The 16,439-nt window shown below is 45.3% G+C and overlaps 1 protein-coding gene across 1 annotated transcript in view; it reads right to left on the reverse strand.

Moving 5' to 3' along the window:
* The window catches only part of PSTPIP2 (proline-serine-threonine phosphatase interacting protein 2), a 63,386-nt gene that overhangs the window by 33,629 nt on the left and 13,318 nt on the right, over positions 1 to 16,439 (reverse strand). The window contains exon 2 of the mRNA XM_056138126.1: positions 3,288 to 3,388. Within this exon, the coding sequence (XP_055994101.1) occupies positions 3,288 to 3,388 (101 nt within the window). The remainder of the gene's footprint in view (positions 1 to 3,287; positions 3,389 to 16,439) is intronic.

Consider the following 16,439-nt stretch of genomic DNA (forward strand, 5'->3'; position numbering starts at 1 on the left):
TGAGACAAAGGTCCTCTGAGAGCCTCTCACAGATGCTCAATATACTATACTGATGATGGGTGATGCTATATAGTGACCCAGGGATTGTCTCTGCTCTGGGCCATGCCTTTCCAGCTGACCAGGTGTGAACTATGCACACTGACAATCTCTCATGGCTTTTGGTTGCTCTGTTCTGTCTTGTACAGCATCAAGGTGCTCGAGAGAGGGGGCTGTCCAGCTCTGAAGAAAGGCAGGAGATGCGGCCCCGGAAGAAGGTAGAGGGGCAAGGAAAGCCCTGCCCACTCAGAGCATCAGCCAACACGCCCCCAGACATTTAGAGACGCATCAGTGCATGCCCCACATGCATGTACACGGAGCCTCTGGGCATCACCAAGGGGATGGGAGGAACCAGGAGGAAGGGACAGAGAGAATGAAGGGCCAGGAGCTCAACATGAAGAGCTGCATTTCCTCCCTTTGCTGCTCCTTGGATACAGTGAGCTACAAGAAATGTCCAAGAGGCCCACCTAGGACCATGCCCCTGGTGGCAGAAATCCTAAAAACTACTGCATCTGGAGTGATAGCACAGTGGAGTGGGCTGGAGTGATAGCACAGCGGTAGGGCATTTGCCTTGCACGCAGCCAGCCCGGCCGAGCCGGGTTCAATTCCTCTGCCCCTCTCGGAGAGCCTGGCAAGCTACCGAGAGCATTCAATATACCAAACACAGTAACAAGAAGTCTCACAATAGGACGTTACTGGGCCCGCTCGAGCAACTCGATGAACAATGGGAGGACAGTGACAGTGACAGTGACTGCATCTGATAGCATGACAAGCCCCATGCTGCACAAGAAAACAACAGGCACGGTTTACGTGCATGATTTAATTATCTAGTAAATGCAAAGTAAATTATCACCGCATGTGCCAGACTGTCCCTGTGCCATGTGGCATCTAGTCCCTCCAACTCCCCAGGGAAAGAACAGCCGCTCTTAATGAAAGTGCTCTTGTCCAGACCCGGGGGTGCTCCAACCATGTCAGACTGTGGTCCAGACTCAATGGATAAGTCCCAGGTTCCACAAGCACCCACACTTGCCAGAGCAAGTGGTAAGGCTAAGCCCCAAAACCTGAAGATTTGCACTGCTCCCCAGAAGTTCCCCATTCACAGGGCAGAGCTGGGGGGTATACACACGCCCTCAGAGAGAGCCACTGTTTCAGCAAGTACCCCACCAGGAAGGGAAGAAGTTCTGAACAGGTGAAGGGAGGAAGGAAGGAAGGAAGGAAGGAAGGAAGGGAGGGAGGGAGGGAGGGAGGGAGGGAGGGAGGGAAGGAAGGAAGAAAGGAAGGATAGAAAGAAGGAAGGACCATAGAAAAAGCATAGTGAGTAAGACTCTTGCCTTGCATGTTGCTGACCTGAGTTCAATCCCTGGCACCACAAAAGGTCTCCTAAGCCCTCCAGGAAGGGGAAAGGGAAAAATGAAAAGAGGAGGAGGGGAGAGGAGGGGAAGGGAGGGGAGGGGAGGAAAGGAGAGGGGAGGGGACCGGGAAGAGAAAGCAAATAGGATTCCTTTACCATACCGTATTTATCATACTACAACTTCACGGTGTCTGTATATGAGAAAATCTGCATGTAAGTGGACCCATATAGTTCAACTGTGTTTGTTGTACGAGGGTGAACTGTGTTTGGGCACCAGCAGTCACCCTGCCCAACTAAATATCTATTAATCCAGAATCACTGGGAAATGGAATGTTCCAGAAGGATATCATACTTCAGAAATACTATCCCCATTAACTTAAATGATCTTCATCATTTAACAAAAGAATAACCTCTACTTAATGTGATTTTGACCCGAGGCCCACGGGGAGCTGTCCAAGGGCATACACGGGCCCAGCGGGAAATGCTGCTCTGCTTATGATGACAGTTTCCCACACCACGAGGCCAGCTGCCTCCTCAGCTGCTTCCCCCTCACCAGGTGTGCCATGTTCCCCCCTAAGCTGCTGTCCTACAGACTCTTCAGTGTCACTCCACCATCAGCTCCACCCACCCTTCCAGACCACTCCACGGGCCTTCTCCACCAACTGCCTTCTGCCCTTTCTTCCCTCCGCGTCTGTCCTCCGCTGTTTCCCTCTGCTCTGTAGCCTCTGTATTATTCATATCACATAACTTAGAGTTGAGGGGCTGGAGGGATTGTCCTGTGGGCAGGCGCTTGCCTTGCACGCAGCCCAACCTGGATTCAATCTCTGACATCTCATGTGGTTCCCTGAGCACTGCCAGGGAGATCTCTGAGCACAGAGTCAGGAGTGTAGTTCTTATGCATAGCCAGTTGTGGCTAAAAAGGAAAAAAAAAGAAAAAAATAAAGAAAAAACACTTGAACTATACAGATTTTTCCTGACACCTGAAAATCCAGAGCCCCGGGTGATGCCTTCAGTAAGCTGGAATGGCTTAAAGGCACTTACTCTTGTTTAGAGGGAACATTTGTAAGCAGTCCAAGAGTCAAATCAGACACACACACACACACACACACACACACACACACACACACACACTCATCCTGAGCACCCGTAGGGGTCACCCCTGAGCACAGAACCAGGAATCACCATGATGTGTGAACCAAAAACAAAAACAAAAAAAAAAAACAAGAAAAACTAAAATAAATAAAATAAATCCCAAGAAAATACCAATGTCAAGGAAAAGTAGGAGTGAGATGCGTGGGCAGAGAAGCGCGAGGTGGCAGGAGTTGGTGGGGATGAGGGAGGGGTCTCACCTGACATCTGGAACTACTGCCACTGCCAATACCACACACATGTTAGTTTCACTTTCCTTTTTTTTTTTTTTTTTGCTGGGGAGTTATGCTCTGTGATGTTCAGGGGTTACTCTTGACTCTGTGCTCAGGAACCACTGCTGGCAAGCTTAGGGAACCATATGGGGTGCTGGGGATGGAACCCAGGTCGGCCGTGGACAAGGCAAATGCCCTCCCCGCTGTATTATCACTCCAGCCTCTAGTTTTGCTTTTGCCTTGCTTCATAAGAAGAAAATCCTTCTCGGATTTCCTTCCATTATGGGAAACAGATACTAACACGGATCTTTCGTAAGAGTAGCATGACAAAAGATGAACTTCCAGAAAACGTGTCTGTTGTTTGCTGTCCATTCTCAGTGCTGGCCCTCTGGTTTTTGAAGACCTTCTGAAACACGCTGAGCTTCAGGGGGATCTGCTCCCTAACCTCCTTGTGGACTATTCAAACAGAACACAGGAACCTGCTGCAGGTGGCAGAGCACTTGCCCTCCACATATGCCCAGACAGAAAGCCACGGGTACCTCTCTTTTAAGAAGTCTTCAAACTCCTTGCAGTTCTTGCGGCCATTGTTGAGATGCTGGATAATGTTGTCATAGCCAGAGGTGCTGAGAATGTCCGGACTCTGCAAGGAAAGATGACAAGAGTGAGGAGAGCCTGGTGGGTTCAGAAACACATTACCTCCAAGACATGTGTGACAGAGGAGGGAGGGAGGAGAGAGGAAGAAAGAAGGGAGGGAGGGAGGGGGGGAGGAGGAGGGAGGGAGGAAGAGGGAGGGAGAGGAGGAGAGAAAGAGAGGAAGAGAGAGAAGGAGAGAAAGAGAGAGGGAGAGAGATCAAGGCGGCTGGTGCTGGCAACATACATGCCACAACCGGAAAGGCACAAAGTCAAAGATTTCCTTTACTTTCAATCACATGCTGAAGAATAGCATTGGACTTTGGTGAACTTAACGTGGTATAAACTCATGCTGACATTGTTTGTGGCTACACCCTTGTGGTGCTCAGGGACTAGCAGGAATCACTCCTGCAGTGCTCAGGGGACCAAATGTGGTGCTGGAGTCCCAACTGGCATCATGGCAGAAGCGTCTTGCCTCCTGTGCTGCCTCTCCAGTGCCTGCATTTTACTTTAAAAAGTGTAATAGGTGTCATCGAGTGATGCTCGGGGTTCTCAGCCCCTGAGAACCTCAGCAGTGCTCCGATATATATTTTCACAAAGCCCTTTAAATAAACAGATTAAAAGCATTGGTTATATGCATGAATCCAAATTAGAAATAAAGAGAAATAAAGCCAAGTTGAATTCTGTGGATTCTGGCTGCTATTTGACCACCAAGTCAGGCCTCACCCTCCAGCCCTTCAAACCCCAGGAATCTGTGAACCCCAGATTTCTGGAGACAGCCTGAAGAGGTCCTCTGCTCCCTCCTCTGGGTTCTCAGAGCACCCCACTTCTCAATGTACTGTTCACCATTACCTCTGTGAGTAATAAATAAACAGCCTTATAGAGCAACTCTATGGCCGGTACTTGCAATTTTGTCCAAGTCTCGGAAGCTCCTGAAAATGTGCTCATTCTCTCTCTCTCTCTCTCTCTCTCTCTCTCTCTCTCTCTCTCTCTCTCTCTCTCTCTCTCTCTCACACACACACACACACACACACACACACATACACCTCTACTTAATATGTACACAAAAAGTAACAGTAAAATTCTGTAGAATTGAGGTTGGAGTACAGTGGGTAGGGTGTTTGCCTTGCATGCGGCCGACCCGGTTTTGATTCCCAGCATCCCGTATGATATCCCGAGGACCGAGGACCGCCAGGAGTAATTCCTGAGTGCAAAGCCAGGAGTAACCCCTGTGCATTGCCGGATGCGACCCCCCCAAAAAATTATGTAGGATCAAAATTCTACCTCCAGGTGCGTCAGAAGACTGGAAAGAGGCTCTTGAGTGAAGAAATGAAAGAGGACAAAGGATTACCTCATGGTGTCTCACTAATAAAAATTTTTTTTAAAAAAGAAGAAACAAATAAACCATGTCAAAAGTAAATAAATAAAATATTTCTGGATACCAGAAAAAAAAAAGATTACTGTTAGAGTTGATTTACAGAAGAAGCTTTGCTCTTCCCAGAGAAAGCATTTAGGGTTCCGATCTTACAGTACTTATTTGGACTCTTCCTCTCAACTAAGAGTGCAGCCTCTCTGAGCTGGACACTGAGGGTGGAGCTAATCTGGGGTTTCCTCAGAACAAACCAAAGCAGCAGGCCCCGGGCCACAGGCTTTTTCATAAACCAGATCTGCTGGCAGCAGTGGCTAGGCTTTAGATTCAACCAAGAAAGGAAATCCCCAGGAGAAAACAGAGCGTCCCAGGCTAAGCTCCAAGTAGTAGTAGGACTGGCGTGCACACATGACACTGTTCAGAGCACGGGGGTGAGCTCTTAGGGCAGAAATAAGAACAGGAAGGTTAACTACGGAAGAGAGCCCTGAGAGAACCCCAAGGTGACTCTGCAAATGTCCTTCAGAAGAGAGTATATACCATCCCCCACTGGAAGCTAGTATATCTATGCCATAGATCAGAAAGACTGATTAGCCACTAGCCACTAGCCACAAGCTGATGTGGTGAAAAAGGAGCCTCATCCACTGATACCTGGCACAGCCTCTCTGGAGGATAGTTTGGAGACTTCTCCAAAAAGTATGATAGAGGTTCCTTTTGACCCGACAATTTCACATCTTGGCATCTACCCCATGAACACAAGAACATTAGTTAGAAAATATATACGCACACCTAGGTTCATTGCAGCACCTAGAGCAATGGCCAAGATAGGGAAACGACCCAAATGTCCCATGACAGATGAGTGGATAAACTGATATAGATACACAGTGGCATTCGATGAAGTTGTAAGAAAAGATTCAGTCTTCCAGTTCACTGGGATAGAACTAAAGGATATTGAGTTAGCAAAGAAAGTCAGAAGGAGAGGGACAAAAACTGAATGATGTTACTCATCTGTGATCATGAGAAAGACAAAACAAGGGGCTACAAAAATAAGAGTAAGAAGGAAGGTGCCTGCCGCAGAGGCAGGGGTGGGATGGGGTGGGGGTGGCAGGAGGGATACTGGAAACATTCACTCACTTAATCAATTAATCACTTAACTTCCCGTTAGTCGTCGATTTGCTCGAGCGGGCGCCAGTAACGTCTCCATTTGTCCCTGTCGCGTGCTAGTGTAGCCCAATGGCATCTCTTCGCTCCGGGATCATGAAGGGCCTCAAACCGATCGTTCATGATCTTGACGAAGAAGTCTGACCATCTGGTAGGTGGGCGGCCACGCGGTCTTTTGACATCCCGTGGAATCCAGTCAGTAACAGCTCTAGTCCAACGGTCGTCTTTAAATCTCATTACGTAACCAGTCCATCTGATTTTCGACACCTTGGCAAATGAGACAGCATCCCTGATTCTTGATCGTCGACGGATGTCAGAACTCCGGATTCTTTCTCTCATTTGAGTGAAACGTGATATTCCAAGCATAGCTCTTTCTATTCTTCTTTGGGAGACCTGAATAGCGTTCTCATCTTGTTTGCGTAGCGCCCAGGTCTCTGAGGCATATGTTAATGCAGGAAGAACAGTGGAATCAAAGAGATGTGCCTGGAGCCGGAGGTTCTTCGTCCTCTTAGCTATTTCTTTGACGTTCTTGAAGGCGTTCCAAGCCGCTCTCTTCCTCCTGCACAGCTCGGGTGCCAGGTCATTTGTCATGTTGACCTCTCAACCTAGGTACACATAGCTGTTGCATTCGGAGATGGTCGTTCCATTGAGAGCGAATGGGGCGTCAGGAACGAGGCTGTTTCTCATAAACATTGTCTTCGTAAGATTCAGCTGTAGTCCTACCTTTCCACACTTACGGTCAAAGTCGGCCAGCATTTGTGCCGCTTGGCTGATGTTTGGTGTTATTAAAACAATGTCATCAGCAAAGCGGAAGTGGTGTAGTTGCCGACCATCTATCTTCACTCCCATTCCTTCCCATCCCAGTCATCGCATGATATTCTCGAGGGTGGCACTGAAGAGTTTCGGTGAAATGGTATCACCCTGCCGCGCCCCTCTCTTGACATCAACGATCACTTCTTTGTAGAATGGTGAGATCCTGGTAGTGAATCCGCAATACAGCTCACGGAGGATCCTGATGTATTGGGCTTGAATGCCCTGATTGGCTAGGGCTTCAATGACCGCTTCCGTCTCAACAGAATCAAAGGCCTTCTTTAAATCAATGAACGTTAAACAGAGCGGCATCTTGAACTCCCGAGAAACCTCAATGAGCTTGGTTATTGTGTGGATATGGTCGATGGTGCTGAATCCTTTGCGGAACCCTGCTTGCTCGCATGGTTGTCCTTCATCTAGTGTTCTGCCAATCCTATTTAGGATGACTCGAGTCATCCAATGCACATACGCTAGCATCAGATGTTCACTGGAAACATTAGTGGTGGAAAATGCGCACTGGTGGAGAGATGGGTGCTTGATCATTGTATGACTGAAACTTAATCATGAGAGTCTGTAACTGTATCTCATGGTGATTCAATAAAAAAAGGGGGGGGCTAGACAGTATAGAATAATGACAAGCCCTTGGCCTGGGTTTATAGAATTGAGATTACCAAGCAGTGGGGGTGAGGGGGCAGGGAAGGAAGGAAGTGGCCTAGAGAGAGAGGTGGACAGAGGTGGACAAAGGTGGTGGGCACTGGACACTTTGATGGAAGTGAGATGAGATCATTGTAAACATCAAAACTATAAGTAGGGCTGAAGCAGGTAGGGCACTTGTCTTGCAAGCAGCCCACCTGGGTTCAATTCCCAGCATCCCATATGGTTCCCCAAGCACCACCAGGAGTAATTACTGAGTGTATGAGCCAGGAGTAACCGCTGAGCATCGCCAGTTGTGACCCAAAAAGTGAAAAAAAAAAGAAAAGAAAAACCTAACTATAAATAGTAACACTATTACAAACATGGGCTGGAGCGATAGCATAGCCAGTAGGACGTTTGCCTTGCACGCAGCCAACCCGGGTTCAATTCCTCCGTTCCTCTCGGAGAGCCCCAGCAAGCTACTGAGAGTATCTGCCCGCATGGCAGAGCCTGGCAAGCTCCCTGTGATGTATTCTATATGCCAAAAGCAGTAACAACAAGTCTCAGAATGGAAATGTTACTGGTGTCCACCCGAGCAAATCGAACAGGAGGACAGTGCTACAGTGCTACATTATAAACATGTGAATGAGGCTATGATACTTTCTTTAAAATGTAAGGGAGTTTTCCAAACCTGTACCCCAATATCATTAGCCTGCAAATCAGATTCTCTATAGTCCTTTTCTCCCCAGGCATTTTCCCCTCTGGGCTCTTTCTCTCATCCAAAGGGCAATGCAGGTTTCTACCTGGGAGAACTTTGCACCCAGTTTTCCCCACAGGAGTGTCATTTCCTCCTTCTTCTGGAAATTCCACTTCTGCTTTGGGCTATTTCGTTGCCTCCCTGCGATCTTCCTCTGATAATACACTCTATAATCTCTCCTTCTCAGGGTCTGCACTGTTCAATGCCCATTCCTCTCATTTAGCTCTTATTATATGTTATTTCAGGTTATTAAATGAACATATATTTAAAAGATGAGTTGACTTCATAAAGAGTCTCTGGATTAGACCCAAACTTTATCAGCCACAGTAGATTCCACGTTAATGGTGCTTGAGAAATATCTGCTAATTATATGCCAACTGGACTAAAAAACGTTTGCATAAGAGATTATGCAAATCTTGACCAGATCCATAGTAAAGTGGGTGAGGTGCTTGCACTGTACACAGGTTGAATCCCTGGCACCACATTTGATCCTCTGAACTACATTAGAAGTGATCCCTGAGCACAGAACAAGAAGTAATCCCTGAGCACTATTTGGGTGTGTTTCCTCCCCAAAAAAATACAGAAGGGAAAAAAAATCACAATTACTATATGTCTTAATTTGACAAAGGGGATATATTAAAAATTTAAAATAGATCCACACCTCATGGTGTCTCACTAATATAAATTTAAAAAATAATAATAAAATTTAAAAAATAATAAAATAGATCCACAAATACACAAATAAAATGATGGATTTTATTGAGGATGGCATTCATTCACAGCTCTTATGGCTGCCCTCTACTAGAATGCAAAATGTTTGTTTACTCCTATTCTGCTAAGGAATTTTATGCATTTGCAATAATGAATTAGCATTTAATTTCTATAAAATGTGATATATCAAGTGTTATGTCCATATAGATTTTTATTAAATCTTTACTTATTAATACATACACATTAACAGTATCTATAGTATAATATTTTCCTTTTTTTTCTCTCTCTTTTGCTTTTTTGGATCACACCCGGCGATGCACAGGGGTTACTCCTGGCTCTGCACTCAGGAGTTACTCCTGGCGGTGCTCAGGGGACCATAGGGGATGCTGGGAATCGAACCTGGGTCGGCCGCGTGCAAGGCAAATGCCCTACCCGCTGTGCTATCTCTCCAGCCCCAGTATAATATTTTCTAACATAAAGCTAATATTCTCTTTCTTAGGATAAAATTCACCCCTTCCCTACACCTATTCATACTCTCTCCTTAAATTTTTCTTAACTCTTCACAAATTTTACATTTGTAGGATTTATTTATTTCATGTAAATATTAAAATGTATTAGTACAGAAGTGGGCTGGAGCAATAGCACATTGGTAGGGCAATTGCCTTGCACGCGGCCAACCCGGCTGATCCAGGTTCGATTCCTCCGCCCCTCTCAGAAAGCCCGGCAAGCTACCGAGAGTATCTCGCCTGCACAGCAGAGCCTGGCAAGCTCCCCATGACGTATTAGATAGCCAAACACAGTAACAACAAGTCTCACAATGGAGATGTTACTGGGCCCACTCGAGCAACTCGATGAACAATGGGAGGACAGTGCTACAGTGCTACAGTACAGAATTATAATTTTGTAAATTTATAAAGGTAAAGGCCCTCCCGTTGTTCGTCGATTTGCTCGAGCGGGCCCAGTAACATCTCCATTGGAGACTTTGTTGTTACTGTGTTTGGCATATCAAATACGTCACAGGGAGCTTGCCAGGCTCTGCCGTGCGGGCAAGATACTCTCGGTAGCTTGCCGGGCTCTCCGAGAGGGGCGGAGGAATCGAACTCGGGTCGGCCATGTTGGCTGCATGCAAGGCAAACGCCCTACCACTGTGCTATCGCTCCAGCCCTTATAAATTTATACACCTGTAAAATTATATTGTTTTTGAAAAAAAGTATTAATTTATCACTCATTTACTATTTTATGGAATTTCAGTTTAGCTACACGTGTATAGGTGTCATCACCTTCACAATTAAAAAAATTTTCCCAAATATGAAATTTAAAAAAAAGAAACTTAGTAAGAAAACAAAAAATGGTTAAAGTCATCAGAACAGAATATTTTGACTATAGAACTGAGCATACTTGGAGGTGGGGTAGGAGGGATACTGGGGACACTGGTGGAGGAATGGGTTCTCTCCTGGGGGTGGGGTAATATATCCATGAAAAGTATGAGTAATGGGGCTGGAGCAATAGTACAGTGGGTGGGGTGTTTGACTTGCACATGGCTGACCCAAGTTTGATCCCCAACATCCCACGTGTTCCCTCAAATCTGCCAGGAGTGATCATTAAACACAGAGCCCTGACCATTGTAGGGTGTGAGAGCAGGAAGTAAGGAAGGAAGGAAGGAAGGAAGGAAGGAAGGAAGGAAGGAAGGAAGGAAGTTCATGAAAAGTGGCTCAGCATCATGAAAATGTCATACTAGTGTCATAGTGACACCCTACTTCACGCTCATGGAACAGCTGCAATGCCAAAGTCAACATGCACAGACCAGGAGGCTGAGCCCCCAGGCTTCTCAGGCACTGCGGATGGGAGCCGCAGCTCTTTGTTCATTTCATGCATTGCACTGTCCCCCTCCCTTCTGTTGGTGTTGCTCGGACTGAGGGTGGAACCCTTAGTTGTGGTGCTTGGGGTCACACACTGTTATTGGTGGTGCTCACACACCCGCTTTTGTGTGCCAGAGGTCACACACCCTGGGTGGCATTGGAGATATCAAACAGCAGTGTTACCAGCTGACACCCAGCATGCAGGCCGGTGCCAGGGATTGAGTCTGAACTCTGAAAGACCAACCTGCCAGACAGGTAATCTCAGATCCTGGATTCCCCTCTAGAAAGTTTCAAGTACTATGATCTATTTTTAAATGGTTTGGTGAAAAACTAACACATAGATCCTAGGACCAAAAATTCTACTCCTGAGCATTCAGCCAAGGGAGCAGTCAGTGACTGCTGCAGGGGGCAAAGGAGAAGGCAGAGTGCCAGAGAAATAGTACATGAGTAACATGCTTGCCTTGCAAGTGGCCTACATGGGTTTGGTCCCTCCTGGCACCATAAATATGGTTCCCCAAACACTGCCAGGAGTGACCCCTGAGATTAGAGTCAGGAGTTAATCCTGAGCACAGCCTAGTGTGGCCCAAAAAATAAACAACAAAAAGAAGCCAGAGAAATCTCTCCATGAACTGTATTTTATTCTAAACTCTCCTGTTTTCAGTAAAATATAAAAATTGGTGTCAGTGTCTCTGGAGAACACAGAGAACACCACTAAAAATGGGGATAGGGGTAGTAGACAATGCTCATTACATATTATGTATACTTTGTTTCATGCCTGGGCAGGTGATACAAATGGACACAACATGGTACCAACACAGCAAGAAAGAAGCTATTTCTGTTTTGTAGCTATATTCCATAATATAGTTTTGTAGTTGGAAAAAATAAGGTACTAGAATGAGTTGACTTATTATTGCCTCCATCCGTAGTGAAATGTTTTCACTCTCAATCAACAGCATTTTCCACGTATCTGTTATTTGTTAAAGAAATCTATTTATTCATCTCTGTTAAATATTAGTTATATGGCTTCAAAGGGCATAGGATAAAATTTTAGGGGGCCAGAGAGATAGTATAGTGGGTAGGGCGCTTGCCTCGCACACAGCCGACCCAGGTTCAATTCCCAGAATCCCCTGAGCGCTGCCAGGAGTAATTCCTGCATGCACAGCCAGGGAGTAATCTGTGAGCTTCGCCAGGTGTAGTCTAAAAACAAAACAAATCTGGAAGTTTGGGCTGGAGAGGTAGTGCAAGAAGGTTAATGTTCGCTTTGTATGTGGCCTTTCCCAGTTTAATCCTCAGCACCATAGATGGTCTCCTGAGCACCCCAGGAGGGACCCTGAGTATAGAGTCCAGAGTAAGCCATGAGTATTTGGATCAAAAAAAAAAACAAAAAAGAAAGGAAATAAATGTCCCCCCCGTCGAGTCAGAAGGTCGGTAGAAAAGCAGTTCCACTCAATGGAAATAGCTTAAGTGAAAATAAAGTTCCTGTACTTCACTGCAAAGCACCAGTACTGTCTCAGTGAAAGAAAAAGACACAGGACATTTCACAAAATATTGTCACAATTATTTTCTAAACATGTGCCTGCATTTTCTAGCTTTTCTATAAGATCCTTCCATGACTTTGATAATCAAAATCCTTTATCCCTACCTCCATCCCCTAGAAGTGGGTAGCTGAAATCGACCCTGAATCTCTTCAGTTCCCAGGCCCCACAAAGGGACCCATCACTTGGGACAAAATGGGAAAGAGGGGCGAGTCCAATAGGAAGCCAGAGCTGAGCAGGAACTTCAGTAACAAGAAAGGTTTGAACAGAGATGTGACTCAGTGGTAGAGCACTTGCCCTGCACAGAAGAAACCTGGGTATGAGTCCCAGCAATGGGGAGGAAACAACAGAGAAGCAGAGAGATCAGACAACAGGTGAGACACTCAGCCTATACATGGCCAAGAGGAGTTTATCCCTGACACCACACACTGTCCCCAACTCTTATCAAGAGTTATCCCTGAGTGCAGAACCAGGAGTAAGCCCTGAGCACTGCAGGGATTGGGCTGACCCCCATCTCCCCACTCCCCCCCCAAAACCGAAACCAGGGGCTGGTGTGATAGCACAGCAGGTAGGGTATTTCCCTTGCACACGGCTGACCTGGGTTCAATTCCCAGCTTCCCATATGATTCCCCGAGCACCTCCAAGAGTAATTCCTGAGTGCATGAGCACGGAGTAACCCCTGTGCAATGCTGGGCGTGACCCAAAAAGCAAAGAAATAAAAAATAAATTTAAAAAAATCAGAAAGTAGATGAAACAAACATGGACAAGGCAGGAATGCATGCAAATCCAAACATGTTCCAATCCATGCAAAATGGAACAAATTCACAAACTGCTGAGAAAGGTGAAACCCCCAAGCTCATGCAGGGGCTAGCAGGGGAGCAGCTTAGAGCACTGGGAGGGCTCGCAAGGGACAGCAGGATGCCCGCCTGTGCCGGGGGAGGTAGTGCAGCTGACTCTGACATCTGCGCCAACACCACAGCTGGTGAGGGCCCCACCCCGCAGAGCCTGGCACAGACCAGCAGACTGCTCTTCGGGAGTATCAAGGCCTCCAGAAAATCAATTTCAAAAGAATGAAAATTAATTTTTAAAAAGTTCGAGAGTGTTCTAAAGCCCAGCAGGGTAAAACCTTTCCCACTTTCTCACTCAAGAGAGCGGCTTTCTCATATGTCAGCAAAGGTCATTTTATTTATTTATTTATTTATTTATTTAATTTTTATTGAATCACTGTGAGAGAGACCCTTACAAAGCTGTTCATGATCAGGTTTCAGTCATACAGTGTTCCAACACCCATCCCTCCACCAGTGTACATTTCCCAGCACTAGTGTCCCCAGTTTCCCTCCCATCACCCCCCCCAATCCTACCCTCAGACACAGCTCTCTCTCTGTCTCCTCTCTCTCTCTCTCTCCCCTCCCCCTTTTTGGGCATTGTGGTTTGCATTACAGATACCTACAGATTCTCATGTAGATCCCTTTACCTACTATTTTAACACTCAGTTCTTGTCCAGCGTGAGTTTCCAACTCAATAATTTCCAACTATTATTGTCATACTGTTCCCCTCTCTATCTTATCTACCCTCCACTTCACCTACTTGTGGTAGATTCCAACCATTGACCAGTTCTCCTAGCCTTTGTTTTCCCTGGCCTTGGATATTAGGCTTCTACTATATATTTTGTATATCCCACAAATGAATGTAGTCATTCTATATCTGTCCCTTTGCTTCTGACTCATTCACTCATCATTTCACTCAACATGATATTCTCCATGTCCATCCACTTATAAGCAAATTTCGTGAACAAGGGCCATTTTAAAATGTAATTTAGAGGTCAGACAAAGAACTGAAAGGACTGGCTCATGCTTTGCATGCAGGAGGACTGAATTCAATCCCCAGAACTTCATGGTCCCCAAGACAGAGCCTCGGGGATCTGAACAGTTAATTTTCAATAAAGGAGCAAAACGTATAAGCTAGAGCAAGGAAAGTCTCAACACGTGGTGCTGGGAAAACTGGTTGGCCCCATGCAAAAAAAATAAATACAGAATCCTTTCTTAACACATTGCTCCAAAAATTACCAAAAATTAACTGCCCATGCTCCTGAGAATCTGCCTCTAGATTCAATTCTTTTCTATTGATCTGATGGAAGGAAGTTTTAAATATGCAAGTCAATCAACATAATATGCCATTCAATACAAAAAAAACCATATGATCATATCAATAGATTCAGGAAAAGCATTTGACAAGGTCTAGCACCCATTCCTGATTTAAAGCCCTTAATAAAGTGGGAGTTGAAGGAAGTTGCCTTAGCATAGTTCAAGCCATTTGCCACAAGCCCACAACATACATTATACTCAACGGTTGAGAACTGAAAGACTTCCCTCTAAAATCAGGTACAAAACAAGCTGCCCACTCTCACCACTATTACAATGCTGTAGAAGTTAAAGCAAGTGTTGTATTGGAGTAAATTAAACAGCATGGTACTCTCGGGTCAATGAAATAGCAATAAAGAACCCTGGATCAGAAATGTCTTCTGGGGCTGGAGTGAGAGTAAAGTGGGTAGGGCACTAGCCTTGCACTTTCCAATGTAGATTTAATCCCCAGCACCACATAGGGTCCCCTAAACCTCATCAGAAGTGATCCCTGAGCCCAGAGCCAGGAGTAAGCCCTGTGCACTGCTGGGTGTACCCCTCCTCTAGAAAAAGAAAGAAATGAAAAAAGAAAGAGAAATATTACAGAATGTTGTTGGGATAGCCAAGAAAATTATCCACAGTCAATGATTATGCAAGAAAATGTATTCTGTTTAGGAAACAGATAATCAAGTATTCATAGATAAAGGAAACTCATGCCTGCAACTTTACCTTTAAATAGTTCAAAAAAGGGGCCAGAGCAATAGCTCAGGGGACAGAGTATTTGCCATGCACATGACTGACCCAGGCTTGGTCCCAGAATCCCATATGGTTTCTTTCCCAAGCACCGTCAAGAATAATTCCTGAGCACAGAGCCAAGAGTAAGGCCTGACCAACACCAGGTGTGGCCCAAAACCCCCCAAAAAAGGTTCAGAAAAAAATATTGTAAGCCCCCCAAAGGAAAGAGAGAACAAAAGGGAGTGTGCTGCCACAGAGGCAGGGTGGGATGGGGGATGGGGGTGTGGGAGGGATACTGGGACCCGTGGTGGTGGAGAATGGGAACTGGTGGAGGGATGGGTACTTGATTATTGTATAACTGAAACCCAAGCACAAAAATTTGTAAGTCTACAACTGTACCTCATGGTGTTTCACTAATAAAAGTTAAAAATAAATTTGCATGCAAAACTCAGAACGTAAACAAGTTAGAGTTTATCGTACAGTTCGAGTAGATGGTTCACAGTTTGTTTCAAGGAGAAAGTAGTAACCATCCTTTGCCCTTCTCTTTTAAATATCACAACAAATTTAAGTAACAAAGTAAAAAAATATTGTAAAGAATACGTGTAATACACTCATAAAGACAAGTGACAAAGCAAGAAGAGCAACAAGATGTATGTATACAATGAGCAGCTAAAATCAATCACATAGAGATGGGGAAAAAATACATGAATAGGCAAGAGGTATGAACAGGGCTGCTCCTAAAAATGAAAATAAATGACCTGTGTGGCAGAACACGTGTGTAGCACATGCAAGGTTCTGGGTCCCATCCTGGGCACAGCACGCCCCTCCCGCACGTGAGGTGGCCCGAAGACACAGAACAACACAGCCAATAAACATAATTTAAGAGAGAATCAACATTAATTATCAAAGAACATGCAAAGAAATGGGGAAACCGCATAGTAGGTTGGGAAAGGTTGAAGATATCTAACAGGGAGACAACAGCTACTGTGTTATGGTCACATGCCGATACACAGTGCAACGTTTTTGAAGGGCAAATTTTAAATTGCATTGAAATTTTAAATTTGTATGCCTTATTTTTCTTTTTGAAGTTTCAAGAATCAAACCCAGGGCCTCCCATACATGAGGCATGGTTCTATCACTGAACTATCTCTGCCCAAATCTAACTAGCCTTTAACTAGTCAGAGTTCATTCTACAAAAATCACTATTAAGATGTGGAAAAAATGTAATTGGAAGCAACCTGAATTCCAACAATAAAGAGTGTTTAGGTAAATTGTGACAATCATGCTGTGGGAAATGACACAAATAATCCAAGAAAGCAGAATTATGTATAATACCATTAAGATTCACCTTGTTAACAAAACATGAAAGTGGTC

Source organism: Sorex fumeus, unplaced genomic scaffold (genome assembly GCF_029834395.1).
Source record: "Sorex fumeus unplaced genomic scaffold, SorFum_2.1 ptg000128l, whole genome shotgun sequence".
Classification (NCBI taxonomy): domain Eukaryota; kingdom Metazoa; phylum Chordata; class Mammalia; order Eulipotyphla; family Soricidae; genus Sorex; species Sorex fumeus.